The sequence below is a fragment of the Typopeltis vanoorti genome, chromosome 5 (genome assembly GCF_054136105.1).
Source record: "Typopeltis vanoorti isolate ZY-2024b chromosome 5, IOZ_Tvanoo_1.0, whole genome shotgun sequence".
NCBI classification, from domain to species: Eukaryota; Metazoa; Arthropoda; class Arachnida; order Uropygi; family Thelyphonidae; genus Typopeltis; species Typopeltis vanoorti.
Window position 1 is genome coordinate 134,959,063 of NC_143553.1, and position 14,052 is coordinate 134,973,114.

Sequence of the window (14,052 nt, forward strand, 5' to 3'; positions counted from 1 at the left end):
AAAATAATGAGGTTAAAAAAAATTAACCTTTCAAGTTAACTTTATTGCAACTTCTGCATTTAAAGTGTGATACAATTCAAAAATGCTAAATGTTTTAAAAGCACTGTTTTTGGAATAAGTTAATTTTGGTTAGCATTAAATTAGCTTTTGCATCATGTTAAATGTGAAAAAAGTGCATTGATTAACTTTTTTTTTTTTAATTATATTTTAAAATGTACAGTTGTATGGACAATATCAAGAATTCTAAACTGATTAATAATACACAGATTTTTTTTTTTCTTTTTCATTAAGATGAAACAGAGCTTAGGAAGAGGATGGCAAATAAGGAATTAAAATTCAGAGGATACATTGCAAGAATAGTTATAACAAGGATTACTGCAATAATAAGAATACTTATGAAACCAAGAAAGTTCTTTTGCAATAAAAATCTTAACGATTTTGATGGGAGGATTCAGAAGATGATCAAGCTGATTTTGGGAATATGTAATGTTCCAGATATCAGCTTTTTCTGGAACAGTTATTTCAGAAAAACTAAAAATTCGAAATGAAAATGCTGGTTTGTTTTTGACATGACCAACCTCTCTCAAAATATTATTTTGTGACACTTCCAAGAAGTCCAAAGACTCAGAGGGATGGCACCTATACTACAACCCTGTCTCCACCACTTCATCTACCAACTATCTCAAACCAGCAAAAAATACCACCACCGCTGGTATTTTTTGTCTGTAAATTGCATGTGGGATGAAAAACCGGAGTTTCCAGGAGAAAAACCCATATAAAAGATTCCTTCCATCAAGAATCAAACGTAGGCCTTTTCCAATTGTGCTATGGAGGCACTTTTCCATGTTCCTCTTTCTGCTATCATGCAACATCATTTAAGATGGTCCCTAGGACTCTAAAATATGTAATGCTACTAGCAAGAGGAGCAGAGCAAGGTCAACTTTTATAGACAGGAGTAAATTATATAAGTTGTGGAGAAGAGTGAAAATCTTAAAAAATTGCATTCAGTAATTTACAAATAATCATCTCTTAATGTTATGCAAATAACCAGTAGACATTCAAATTTCTATTTCATGGAAAAATTTTTACTCTGAAAACATTGCAACTCAGCAGATGAAATTTGCCCACCTGCCATACACACAAAACCATTCTAAATGAATACAAAATAATGATCATGACTGATCTGTGATATTCTCCATCAATCAGATGCCATACTTTTGTTTCAGCACTAAAAGGACAAATTCTTGTTAAAATATGAATGAATAAGTAACTAACTATAAAAGTGAGTTAGCCAATCTCATATACAGAGGTAGTAAGGTTTTTTTTTTCTCCCAGAAACTCTGGTTTTTCATCCTTCATACAGTCAAATCAGCCAACAAGACATGCAATTTACAGGCAAAATATGACTGGTGGTGGTGGTGGCAGGCAGCGGATGGCATTGTATGTCGATGTTAGTATTGTTGAAGCGTATAGTAGGAAGTTAAGTAGAGGAGACTGAGTTGTGCAGTAGAGTAGTGTGCCCTCCCATGATGAGTCAAAAGGACTCCTTGAAGATGTCACATGGTAATATGTAGCAGAAGTATTGTTTCAACTTTGAAATATTAACAAGCCAAAATTTCATAAGGATCAAGCTTAAAAAAAATTTTTTTTTTTTAAATATTAAAAACAGATCAATAATAGTGGTGGTGTACAATGTGACAAAGAAAATAAATCAGAGGCCAGAGTTCATTTTCATCTTTCTCCTAGTCTATAATAATCATACTTTGTAGGTTCACAAAAATATTTTTTTTTATCAATGTTTCTAAAACAGTTTACACACACTAAATATTCTGTGGACATACTGAGCAGTTGTTAACCCTTTCCACACCCCACATTTCTAACTGAAATAGGTTCATTTATTTTTATTTTTCAAAAATTGCAGCCAATAACAAATGATGTGCATCAGAATTCTATATTTTTTCATATTTTATTAAAATCGAAATAAATAGAAAACTATCATTCAGCACTAGTACCTAAGATCAATTGTGCTCTACTGCGATTTTTTCCCCACTTTTGTGAAGGGCGAAAATATTCCAGTGGAACATTCCCAAAGGCAAAAGAAATGATGACCAGTTGGTTTTCATATGATCCATTTTTATATATATATTATATAAACAAACAACTCTGATACAGAAATAAATTAAGCATATCAGTATCTGTTAGTCGGTTTACCAATCAATGAAGAATTGCGTTACAAGCCAAGGATCTCCGTAGCGCAATTGGAAAAACGACGGTACATTGCGTCCTTTGATTGGAATAGGACGAAGTTCGATTCACGTCACAATGGGAGGAATCTTTATCTGGACGATTTTCAATCGAAGGTGAGTTAGCTGATCTCATATGGAGCTAGCAGGGTTTTTTCTCCAGGAAACTCAGGTTTTTCATCCTGCATAAAGACAAATCGGCCCTTCAGAACACATGCAATTTACAGACAAAACATACTAGTTGCAGAGGTGGGCGGTAGATGGCGTTAATTCAGGTAATTCGTAGTAGAGGTTCGGTGTAGTGGTTAAGACAGTTGTAGGTGTCCTCCCGCGATGAGTCTTCCGACTCTTTGGAGGTGTTAGGAATAATAATAAGTTAGTTTCTTATAAGAATTAAGGAAATGAAGTAGACCGACAGGTAACATATTATTCGGTCATTAATTGTTACTATAAACAAGGCCAGCAGAAGCGGCATGCAGAGCATGCGGGCGGCGCTACGAAGGGGGCGCCGCCACTGGGACACCGTTCATAAGTTCATTTTTAAGAAACTTAATTTTTATCATGAAAACAAAAAATTCTTAGAATGATCAATATTAAAATAAATAAGGCCGGATACACCGAATAAAAATTTTAAAAGAAAATTTATATTGCCGCCTCATTGATTAGCCAGCTGTTTACAATTTTGCAGCAACAGCAGGCTAAATGCTTGCCTACAGAATGCAGTCTATCTAAAGTGAAATGGTGAATGGTTTTTATGTGCAGAAACGAATTTTCGTACAAAACATTTGTTGCTAGTTAACCAGTCATATGGCATGCATCTCAGTAGGCTACTGACAGTAGCTAGCATAGTGCAGATTATTATTTCGTCTCTGTATCGTGTTGTGTAATAATTTCTTGTGGGTATAAAATAGAAATGGAATCAAAAATTTAAAAAAAAAAAAGTTATCCGGTGCACAAAATCGTAAGCGTCATGCTGTGAAAGAAGCAGATGTTAAGAAACAAACTGGGGTTCTTAAATTTTAAAATATTCTGATGCATACTGTAACCAACTCGATACATCAGAAATCAGAGTTGAAGAACCATGCACATCATCGAGTTTTCATGAAAGTACTATTTCAACTATTGAACAAGATAACAAGACGCATGATTTAAGTGAAAAACAGTTAGAAGATTTAGTTGTAGTTGACCATGAAACTAACCATTGTTAGTCCCTGTAAATTTAGAGGATCCAGGTGAATGGGTAAATATTGATGAAAAATAAATTTCAAGTTGTTTTAATTGAAATGGGGCCTGTTCAACAGAAAAATATAATATATCCCAGAGATATACATGGTCATAAATTTGGCGACACATTATAATAGAAAAATGTGAGCTCATGCCAAGAACATGGCTCATTTATTCCAAAACTTTAAATTCTGTTTTTTGCTTTTGTTGCAAACCTTTCGCACCTACTGAATCAAGTAGTCTTGTAGAAGGTTATAACGACTGGAGAAATGCAAGTACAACTTTGCATAGACATGAGACTAGTTGAACTTGCATGAAAAATTTCTTAAAATGGAAGGAACTTGATAAAAATTTAAAAAACAAAACTACTATTGATTGCCAGACTATGGAAAAGAAACATTGGACGTGTTCTTTAGAACGCTTGATTGAAATTATAAAATTCCTTGGTAGCCAAAATTTAGCTTTTCGCAGATAATATGATAAATTATATGAAAGGAATAACGGCAATTTTTTAAATTAATCGAACTGTTTGCGAAGTTTGATCTCGTTATGGAAAATCATGTTGAAAGAACCCTACAAAACCAATAGAGTACACTATTTGAGTAAAGATAGTCAAAATGAAATATTGGAAACTTTAAGTAACGCAATCAGAGATACAATTTTATTATCAATTCGAAAATCTAAATATTATTCCATAATTTTAGACTGCACACCTGATGCGAACAAAACAGAACAAATGACCATTATTATTCACTTTGTTTCCTGTGACAATGGAATTGTCAAGATCAGGGAAAACTTTGTAGGTTTTGCAGATATATCAGATTCCACAGGATGTGGTTTATGTGCAACAATAATGGAAGAACTGGAAAAATGGAACATTCCCATTGAAGACATGGGAGGTCAAGGATAAGACAATGGGGCAAATACGAAAGGGAAAAAATATGCGCTCCAAAATATGCTTTTAAACAAAAATCCTCAAGCATTTTATGTGGATGTGCTGCTCATACTCTAAATGTAATCATTAACGATACAGCCGAAGTGAATGCAAATATAATTAGTTTCTTTGCAATTCTTTTCATTCTCTTACAAGCGTTGGGCAATCCTTTTAAAGTTCGTAAAAAATTAACATTGAAATAGCCATCAGAAATGCGATGGGAAGGTAAAATTAATGCAATCCACCCTCTACAATATCAGTTAAGAGAAATTTACGATGCACTTTTTGAAATTTTAAATAATAAAAATTTTAATAAAAGAAACTCAGCATGAAGCACAAACATTATATGCTAAAATAAAGGACTACAAATTTATTTGCTCTCTTATAACTGGGCATGATTTACTTAACAGAATAAACCCTGTGAGTAAAATGCTTCAAGACAAAAATATGTACATTGCTCTTGCTTTAGAATCTATTGAAATCTTAAAAATATTCTTCTTACAAGAATATCGATGGGATACAAATTTTAAAGAAGTTCTAAAACGGCAAAAAGAACTGAGTGAAGAGGTGGACGGAGAACAAGAATTTAAAACTGGTACGAAAGTCCGACGACGAAAGAAGTCACGACAATTTGACTACGAGCATCATGACGAAACGCCACAATCGCCAGAAGATAAATTAAGGGTGAATGTGTTTTATACACTTCTAGACGTTGCAATGTGTTTATTAATAGAACATTTTGAACAACTAAAAACATATGATAATTTCAATTTCTTATATAGATTACTACAAATTAATAACGAAGATTTACGAAAAAATTGTGACGATTTAGAGATTCCCTTGAAGGACGGGGACAATAAAGACGTAAAAGCAATAGAATTATATGACTGAGTTATGTGCTTTCTGTGATATTTTTCGGAAGGATAATTTAAATATTCAAAACCCTTTCGATATTCTTAATTTTATTGTGTCCAATAATTTATCTTTTCCTAACTTTTCAATTGCTTTAAGAATACTATTAGGTCACAAAAAAGCTTATTAATTTGGCGTTAATAGCTATTGAAAATGATATATGTGCGGAATTATACGTTAAGACCATTATTTCTAATTTTATGAATATGAAATCAAAACCCGTAAATTTTAAGTATATTTATGTAATTTAATTTATTTTCTGTTATTCTGTAAAGATGTTATTTTTTGAATACTTATATTAAATGTTCTAATTATTTCTGAATTATTTTATTTTTTCATCTATCTTGAATTTCTTTTTTCCTAAAAGATAGTTCCACTTAAAAAAATTTTACAAGTTACTAAGAATTTAGTAACTTGTAAAATGCAAGAATTTTTTAAACTTTAGTTCAAATAAATTTTAACTTAAATTAAAATTCATTTTAATTTTGTTAGCGATTCGGATCGGTGAGAAGGCTATAATCCCTGTATTATCATATTCAACGATTAAAGTGAAGTGGCTTTCTCAAAATTTGCTTCAACTTTTGAGAATTTTTTGAATATTCGGGTTTTTAACGATTATCCTGCCTAGTCAACACTACAGGTTCGTTACATTTAGCGAACCTACGTGTGGCGGTTCTGTCAAAATTTAAGAAATTTCAAATAATTTAAATTTTTATTATCGTAAAAGAACCACGCACGCCCGGATCGTTACAGGGGCGCTTAGTTAGAAATTGCATGCGGGCGTCAAAGACCCTAGCGCTGGCTCTGACTATAAACCGCACGCGGAAACAAGGCTTTTCTTGTATTATGAATTTAACACATGCGCACAAAATTTCAATGCCATCGCGCGTTCCAAAAATGTGCTGTGTGGGCTGCTCATCTACTAAAACTGCTTATTTTTGATGAACTAGACATTTTCTTTTTCATAAACAATATATTTTAACCTTGGATGCCGACTCTCTTTGATGAAATATCACTCATTTAAGTACCACCAAAACATTTGTATCACGTACTATTTATGAGCACCTACTGAAAAATGACTGAGCAAATCAGTTTTCTGCATGAAGGAGAGAGAGAGACCTAAGCAGCGGCTCGTGGCTTGAAATCGTGGAGGTGCTACAAACTTTCGAAATATACATACACACTGTAAGTACAGTGTATACGTGTTTGGATAAAATATCAAAATTATGGTAAAAATTTAAAAAAATTAAACATGAAAAAATATTGTTTATTATCGATAAAATGATACAATTTGGTATAATTCAAAGTTACCTTAAAAATATATATTCTTGTTTTGTTTCATGAAAAAATATTGTTTATTATCGATAAAATTATACAGTTTAGTATATTTCAAAATTACTTAAAAATAAAATCCATTCCTTTAATTGTAATTAAAGGAATGGATTTACAATTTTTGGATATTACCATTAAATCCTTTAATGGTAATGTCAAAATATTTAAAGAGACTGAGTAAACACAATAAGCACTACGAACACTCTACTAGTGGCACAAACTGCATATATAAAACAACAGTGGAACTGCACGACGGACAGTGCCGCATTACGCTAATAGCTCGCATGTCACTATGACGTGCATATGTTTGTGCGCGTAGCAATATGACACTGTGGTAAACACAGTGCTGCTAGCGCCCTTCGCCCTCCTAAGTGCTACAAGATGGATTTTTATTATTTTTTTTTATACAAAATAAGAGAATTCTATAGGATTGTTGATAAAATCAAATATTACGAGCAAATATAAATAAATTAATAAATATATTTATATATCGAGAAAAACTGGGTGTGCTGCAGTTCAGAAAATAAGGAATATTTGTATGTCTATGAAGCAGATTGTTTCTAAACATACCATTGGGAGTTCAGAATCATTTCTCAAGCACTTGTTCTGTACTCTTATTTTGATAATGTTAATATTAGAGGTGTGGCTCCAGGCTGGAGAGGCGTAGGTGATGATAGGACGAATTGTCATCTGGTATAGCTGCGATTTGATTCTGTTACTTAGCTTGCTATTTCTATTTATTAGCGGATAGATCTGAGCAATGACTTTAGATGCCTTTGCGCACATGGACTTGACGTGTTAGTTGAAAGTTAGTTTTTTTTGTCGAGCATTACACCCAGGTATTTTGTTTCTGTCTGCCAGGGAATTTTAGTATTGAATAGTAATACGTCTCCTGCAGGAGATATTGGCCTTTTCGATAAAAGAATAGCTGAGCTTTTTTGGGGGTTGACTTCCTATCTCCATTTGGAGAACCAACCCTCCAACTTTAGAAGGTTCTCTTGAAGCTTTCTGGTAATGAAATGTGGTCGGAGAGATCTGGTTATTATTGTTGTATCATCCGCATACAGGGCCAGGATGGAAGACATCGGATTGTGCGGGATGTCCGACATATAGAAAACAATGGAGCAGTAGGGATCCCTGTGGCACTCCAGCCAAGACAGGCGCTGGGATGATGCAGAACCATTGATTTTGACTTTTGATTTATTCTGAAGATATAATCGGATTAGATCAATCACTTTTAGTGAGATAAGTTTGTGTAGCAGTCCGAAATGCCATATTTCGTCAAATGCTTTGGATAGGTCTAGAAAAATAGCTCCTGTGCACTGGCGCCAGTTAAAGCTGGTGGTGATGTATTCCACAATTCCACAGAAGCTTGAAGTCGAGAGAGAGAGAGAGAGAGAGTATGACCTTCTCTGCAACCTTACCCAGATTGGAGATGAAACTGATTGGACGATAATTGTGGGGAAGATGCAGGTCATTACCTGGTTTATGAATTGGGATTACATCAGCCTGTTTCCAGATGGAAGGAAAATAGTGAAGCCTTAAGATGACAATGATTATAGTCAAGTGCACTACAGCTTTAAGGGGCAGTAGTTTGATCACCCTGTTTAAGATACCGTCTGGTCCAGGAGCTTTGTTTAGTTTTTTCATAATATCATATATTTCAGCAGGTGATGTGAGTGCAATATGGTCAGCACTGGTATCTGGGAGTTTTAATACGCGTCTGACCTGTCTGTGAATTTTATATAAGTGATTGAAATCTAAGTTGTCAGTTGTCATATGAAGGTTTGCATTTGCTCCTCTAGATTCTTTACTATGGCTTCTGCCTTGTCTACATCTGTGAACTAGGCACTGGTTAGATATTATGGGGGGGGGGGATCTGTTTTTATTTTTCTCAGTAATCCTCAGATAGAGTGAAAATAGGTGAGATAGAGGCTAACATTTCATCCTAAACTTGGTTTCTGAGTTTTAAGTACATCTCTCACTGCCCGTTCAATCTATTAAGAACTGTTTTGTCCTGACGTGCGCGAGTGTTACGAAATCTCTTCCTAGCTCTGTTCTTCTCTCTGATCAGGTCCATAATATCCTCGGGCAAACGACCAGGCTTGGGGACAGATTTGTAGAAGATGGCAATCGTTATAGCGGACTTAATTTGTTGGGCAAGGCTAGTCACTGCAAATTCCACATCTGCTGTGCATATGTGAGGGACTGGTCCAATTTGATCAGTAAGTGCTTTAGACAATCTGTCCCACGACGTGCATGAGTTATAGCGGACTTAATTTGTTGGGCAAGGCTAGTCACTGCAGATTCCACATCTGCTGTGCATATGTGAGGGACTGGTCCAATTTGATCAGTAAGTGCTTTAGACAATCTGTCCCACGACGTGCATGAGTGAGAGGGAAGGGACAGGTATTCTTGTTCTCCCAGTTGTAGAATTGGGTTTTGATCCGATGACAGCTCGTTTAGTGATTTAAGGCTGTACTGAAGTTTAATGTCTTGCAGGATAGCTATATCCAGGATGTCAGCAGTGCCAAAACGTACTGAGATCAATTGGTTCGGTAGATCCAGCCACAACAGCATAGTTTGATCCTATGGAGTTGAAAAAGATGCAGCCATTCTTGTTGGTGGTTCTACAATTCCAAGCAGGGTGTTTGGAGTTTAAATCCCCAGCAATAATGATGGGTATTCTTACTCCTAAAATGGCATTTAGATCAGTGTGCAGCAGAGTTCTTAAGGGTGGATTGTAAGCTGAATAGATTTTCAATCTGCCAGCAGAGCTGTTGAAACTTCCACGCCTGTAATTTCAAGGTTAGTGGATTGTTCACAGAATAGTGCTTAATATAATTTTTTAATGAAGATGGCAGTGCCACTGCCTCTGTAGTTGGATCTGTCATTTCTGTACATGTGATAACCTCGTATTTTGGGACTGTGAGGGTCTAAGATGAGTTTCACTGATTAGTATAATATCTGGTTGGTATCTGTAGGTGAAATCTTGTAGCCCCAGAATTTTGTTCCTTAAGCCGTTTGCATTCCATTCAATGAATCTGAAGGGAGACTGGAATGAGTTTGTTTTTATTCATTTATGATTGCTGTGACGATAGCCTGAGTTTCCTGTAGAAATCTTTTAGTGGAGGTCGCTGAAGGGTTAGACAGGCTGAAATCTTGTAGCATGTTAGCTAGAGAGGCTGTAATAGCTGCTGTCAGATTAGTAGGTGCTGTTGGCTTGTTTGTGCGGGCCACATCAGCATAACTTGCTGTTTGCCTTTGGCTTCCACTGTCTTTGAAGGTCACCGACTGCTGCTGCCGAGTCTCAGCCTGTGGAGTGGGGGTGCCCTCAGGTGTTCTTTTACTAGAGGAAGAGGGCGGTTTAGCTGTCTCTATCCGTCTGTTCTTTGGGTGCCGAGTACATCCCTTGTAGTTTGCTGGATGAGGGCCATCACAATTGGCACATTTACCGATGTAGTTTTTGGCTTTGTGCAGGTGTTCGTGGGATGGTTCTTAGCACATTTCAGGCATTTGTACTCTGCCTTGCAGAGCCTTTGAGCATGGCCAAATTTTTGGCATCTATGGCATTGACCAGTAGATGCCCTTTTACGGAGTGGCTCTGGAGTCCACAGACTGATGTTAAATCATAGATATTCTTATAGGCTTTATGGATTTCAACTAAGACCAGAGGCATAGGGGTTTTCTCCACTCTAGTCATTCTGCTGATCTTAATAGGTGGCAGGTCCACCTCAATTTCATCTGTAGTTATATCCTCCATGATACCCCGCAGTACCACCTTCAGATTTTTCTCCGAACCAAGAGAATAGGTGTGGTATTGAATATTGCTAGAGTAACACTTAGGTTAGCTTCCTGTAGTCTGTCACAGTAGCCGGCTGAATTTGTATACCATCATCCGTGTTCTTGGCCAAGAGATACTGTATCTGCGAGTTTATCATGGTGGACCTTAAGTGTGTACATCTTTTCTCGGAGGATTATCGGTGGAACCCTCTCTTTCGTGGCGGTCGAGGGATTGGAACTGGGAGTATCCTCATCCATACCAAAATCTATGGGAGGTTCTGTGTCAGCAGTTTTGTGCTTCTTGCACACACATGTATCTTCAAAGTCTGGGGGAGACTGCAACTGAGTAATGAGCTCCTCATTTCTATCGTCCGAGTTATCTTCACTCATTCCACCCTCTGCTTGACTGCAGAGGGTGGGAATGAGTCAAAAAGCTTAACTTTTCCCAGCCAGCCATCACTCAGCAGTTTTTCCAATCTGAGGAATTCATTATAAACCTCCTTGAAAATGGTCTCGTTTAGAGGTTTTGCCATGGTAATGAAGAGTTCGAGCAAATTTCAATAATCCTGTGGATTGGATCCACTAGCAAGTATGGTATATAATATAATATGCCCTGTGATTAGGCTTAGAAGATGGTTTCCAATGGAACTAAAAATTTGTAATTAAAGAATTAAATTATTTACTCACCTGCAACTTACAAAAACTTTTCGTGATCAAAATGCTTGATCAACACATGTGAACATAATACTCTTCACTAAAGCATAAATCGCTAAAAACATTATCAGATTCTCAATTCACTATCAATAATACATGAAACTGACACGCGAGCCGCCATCCAGAGAAAATCAACAACCTTATTCATTTATAGGGAATAGGCAAGGCCTTTATACCCTATACAGCTTTTGAAGACTGAGTGGGCAGTTCAATCTTCACTGGTAGCCAATCCCAATCAGAGACAGTTGGTTGGCCCATGTCTATCACTAATTATAGCAGCCACCGATGAAGAGGCTGGCAAACAAGTGCTGCCATCTCTTGGTACCTAACCCTAACAGGATATGTTACTGTCTGAAATAATGTGGGTACTACGGTCGATTTTCTTGAGTTTACGGGATGACAAACCCGACTTTCTGGGAGGGAAAACCCACTTGCCCGTGCCAGAGATCGACTAACTCGGGAACCGGTCGAAAATAGATGATTAGACAATCAATTTTTAATTTAGGTAATTTCGAAATAAGTTACACAATGGGATAGCATCGAATTATTCATTGGAAGTATTATGAAATGACACCTCTGAAGTTAAAAAACATATCGCGAGAATAAACGGTACGCAATCTGCCCAATTCCGCTTCGCCTCTCAAACTGTATGCGTGTTCAAGCCGGTTTGCCTATTTTGTGGTAGACAATACAATAGATGAAAAGAAAAGATCGAATTGTGACTAAAATTCTGGTGGCTAAGCAAGTACAGATTTTAATACTAAATGCTGGTCAATTCCATCCGACCAAAGAGAAATTATTAGCATCAGTGCGAATATTATTTTTATTTTAAATTTATTTTTTACGCAATAAAACTAACATGAGACAACAAATAAAAATGGGACAATTGAAACTATAACTGAACTAAGTTGACATATTTAGGCTCACCCTAAATACTAGACTTGACTAAATCCTTATATATTCTTTCAATTGATCGGCTAACTCACCTTCATGGAAGGCCACCACCAAGGAGTCTCTGGACTCCTTGGTGATGTTGCATAATAATGTCCGCGCGGTTAGCCTAGTGGCTATGTGCTTCGCAGCCCGTCTAGGTTCGATTCCCGTCGACGACGTGAGGAGCTTAAGGATCTTCCTCAGTCATAGGCAAGTTAGCCGGTCTTGGGCGTGGACAGCAGGGTTTTCCCCCAGTTTATCTGGGGTTTTTCATCCCGCAAGCAGGCAAACCGGCCCCGTGAACACACACGAATACAGTCAGGAATACTTAAGACAATCCCTCCAGCCATGGGTCTGAATCTGAATCGTCAGCTATGCCGGCCCCGAGCCCGGATAAAAATAGAGGGGGGGGGATTGAGGTGGTGCTGTACCTACGCGTAAAAGGGACTCACGGCCGTTGAATCACCATATGAAATGAATGAATGATAATAAATAGAACAATCATATTAAGTTCATAAAAATAGGAGGGGGAGAAAATCCTCAGCCTGCCCGCAGTAATAATGTACTATTCAGTTCACAATCTCTCTCATGGATGCGAGTTGCAAAATATCACTCTTTCTCTCAATTAACTTCAAATAAGATTTCTCCCTTAATTTCTCCATACGTTTTAGTGGAGCATCTAAATACTCGATTCTCTTGACATACATTAAAGATCTGGATGACCAAAATTGTGAGCAGTAATCCGATACTGGCCTAACTAGATATACAAGGTGGATATGCATATTAACGTTTTCTTCCAAATAACTTGAATTTTTTCTTTCTTTTTTGTAATTAGTGGCATTCATTTGAATGATTTGTAAGAATTTAAAGCTGCCAAAATCGATCAAGCCCTAAGGTCCACCAAGATATATCCTGTAAGTAAAGTCTATTGGGGAAGACAAGTATAACATCTGAAGGGTCATGTCAGTTTATATTCTTCGTAAGCACTAGTCTTATGTTTTGAGGAACATACTGAATCTCATGCGTCAAGTCATTTCAACTAATGGAAGTTCCGTGGAAATAAGTGACCCCCATAGGGTGGAAAAATAAAGAAATGAATGTAATAATTATAATGAAATAAAGATTTCAGTATGGGTTCTCCATACTGATTTACTACACGTAAATCAGCATGCAGCTGTGAAACAAACGCTATGCAAAAATGCAAATAAATAAAATTTTTCATCCTACCAAGTTTGGAGAAAAAAAAAAAAACGCTCTTCCCGTACGAAGTCGACTAATTCGCTTTTAAATTATAAACAAAGACGTTCTTCCAACTTCGCTAAAAAAATTTAATTGGTTCAAATTAAAACAAAATGTGATGATTTTCGGAATACCCTAATTAAAGCAGGCTTGCCATCAATAAACAACACATTTTTGGCTTTAAATATATTACCTGATCCATCAGGAACGTCTCGAACATAAGTAGGAAACATTTTGACTGTAGCTGTTTCATGTGTACTTTTTCCTAAACCAGCATTAATTTCTCCCAGAAGCAGCGAGGACACTTTTTCAAGCTGATCTTCAGTTAAAACGAGAGAACGAGTAATAGCCTCAATCTGTTAAAAAAAATAAATATAATAATAACAATCAATAAACTCATCCAAAATAATGACAATATTATAAATCGTGTACATCGTTATTCAAATCAGCAAATATTTTATTTTTTTCGGTGTGTGTGTGGAGGGGGGGGGGCTGTTTGATGAATGAACCGACTACAAGGTTTGTAGTGGTCTAGATCACACCTGCTATCGCCCCCCACAAGGCAGGATTTTTTCCCACTTTAAAAAAAAACTTTTCAACCTGTAAACATGAAGCTGCAATCTGATTACCTGCAGTAAATTCTCACTTTATACAGTACATCGTATCCTATCTCCCCAGTCTAAAATGCAAGACTTTACACGTAGCAACAATAATGAAATCCTTACTTATTTGCTCCAT

At 36.4% G+C, this 14,052-nt stretch overlaps 1 protein-coding gene and 1 long non-coding RNA gene across 3 annotated transcripts in view; one reads left to right on the forward strand and one right to left on the reverse strand.

Annotated features, from left to right (window-relative positions):
• Positions 1-1,732, forward strand: part of LOC150106837 (uncharacterized) — a 50,341-nt gene extending 48,609 nt beyond the window's left edge. Inside the window, exon 3 of the long non-coding RNA XR_016548371.1 lies at positions 292-1,732. This is a non-coding gene — a long non-coding RNA (uncharacterized LOC150106837). The remainder of the gene's footprint in view (positions 1-291) is intronic.
• The window catches only part of Hex-A (Hexokinase A), a 124,495-nt gene that overhangs the window by 44,386 nt on the left and 66,057 nt on the right, over positions 1-14,052 (reverse strand). For both annotated transcript variants that reach the window (XM_090393347.1, XM_090393348.1), the window contains exon 2: positions 13,508-13,670. In XM_090393347.1, the coding sequence (XP_090249473.1) occupies positions 13,508-13,670 (163 nt within the window). The remainder of the gene's footprint in view (positions 1-13,507; positions 13,671-14,052) is intronic.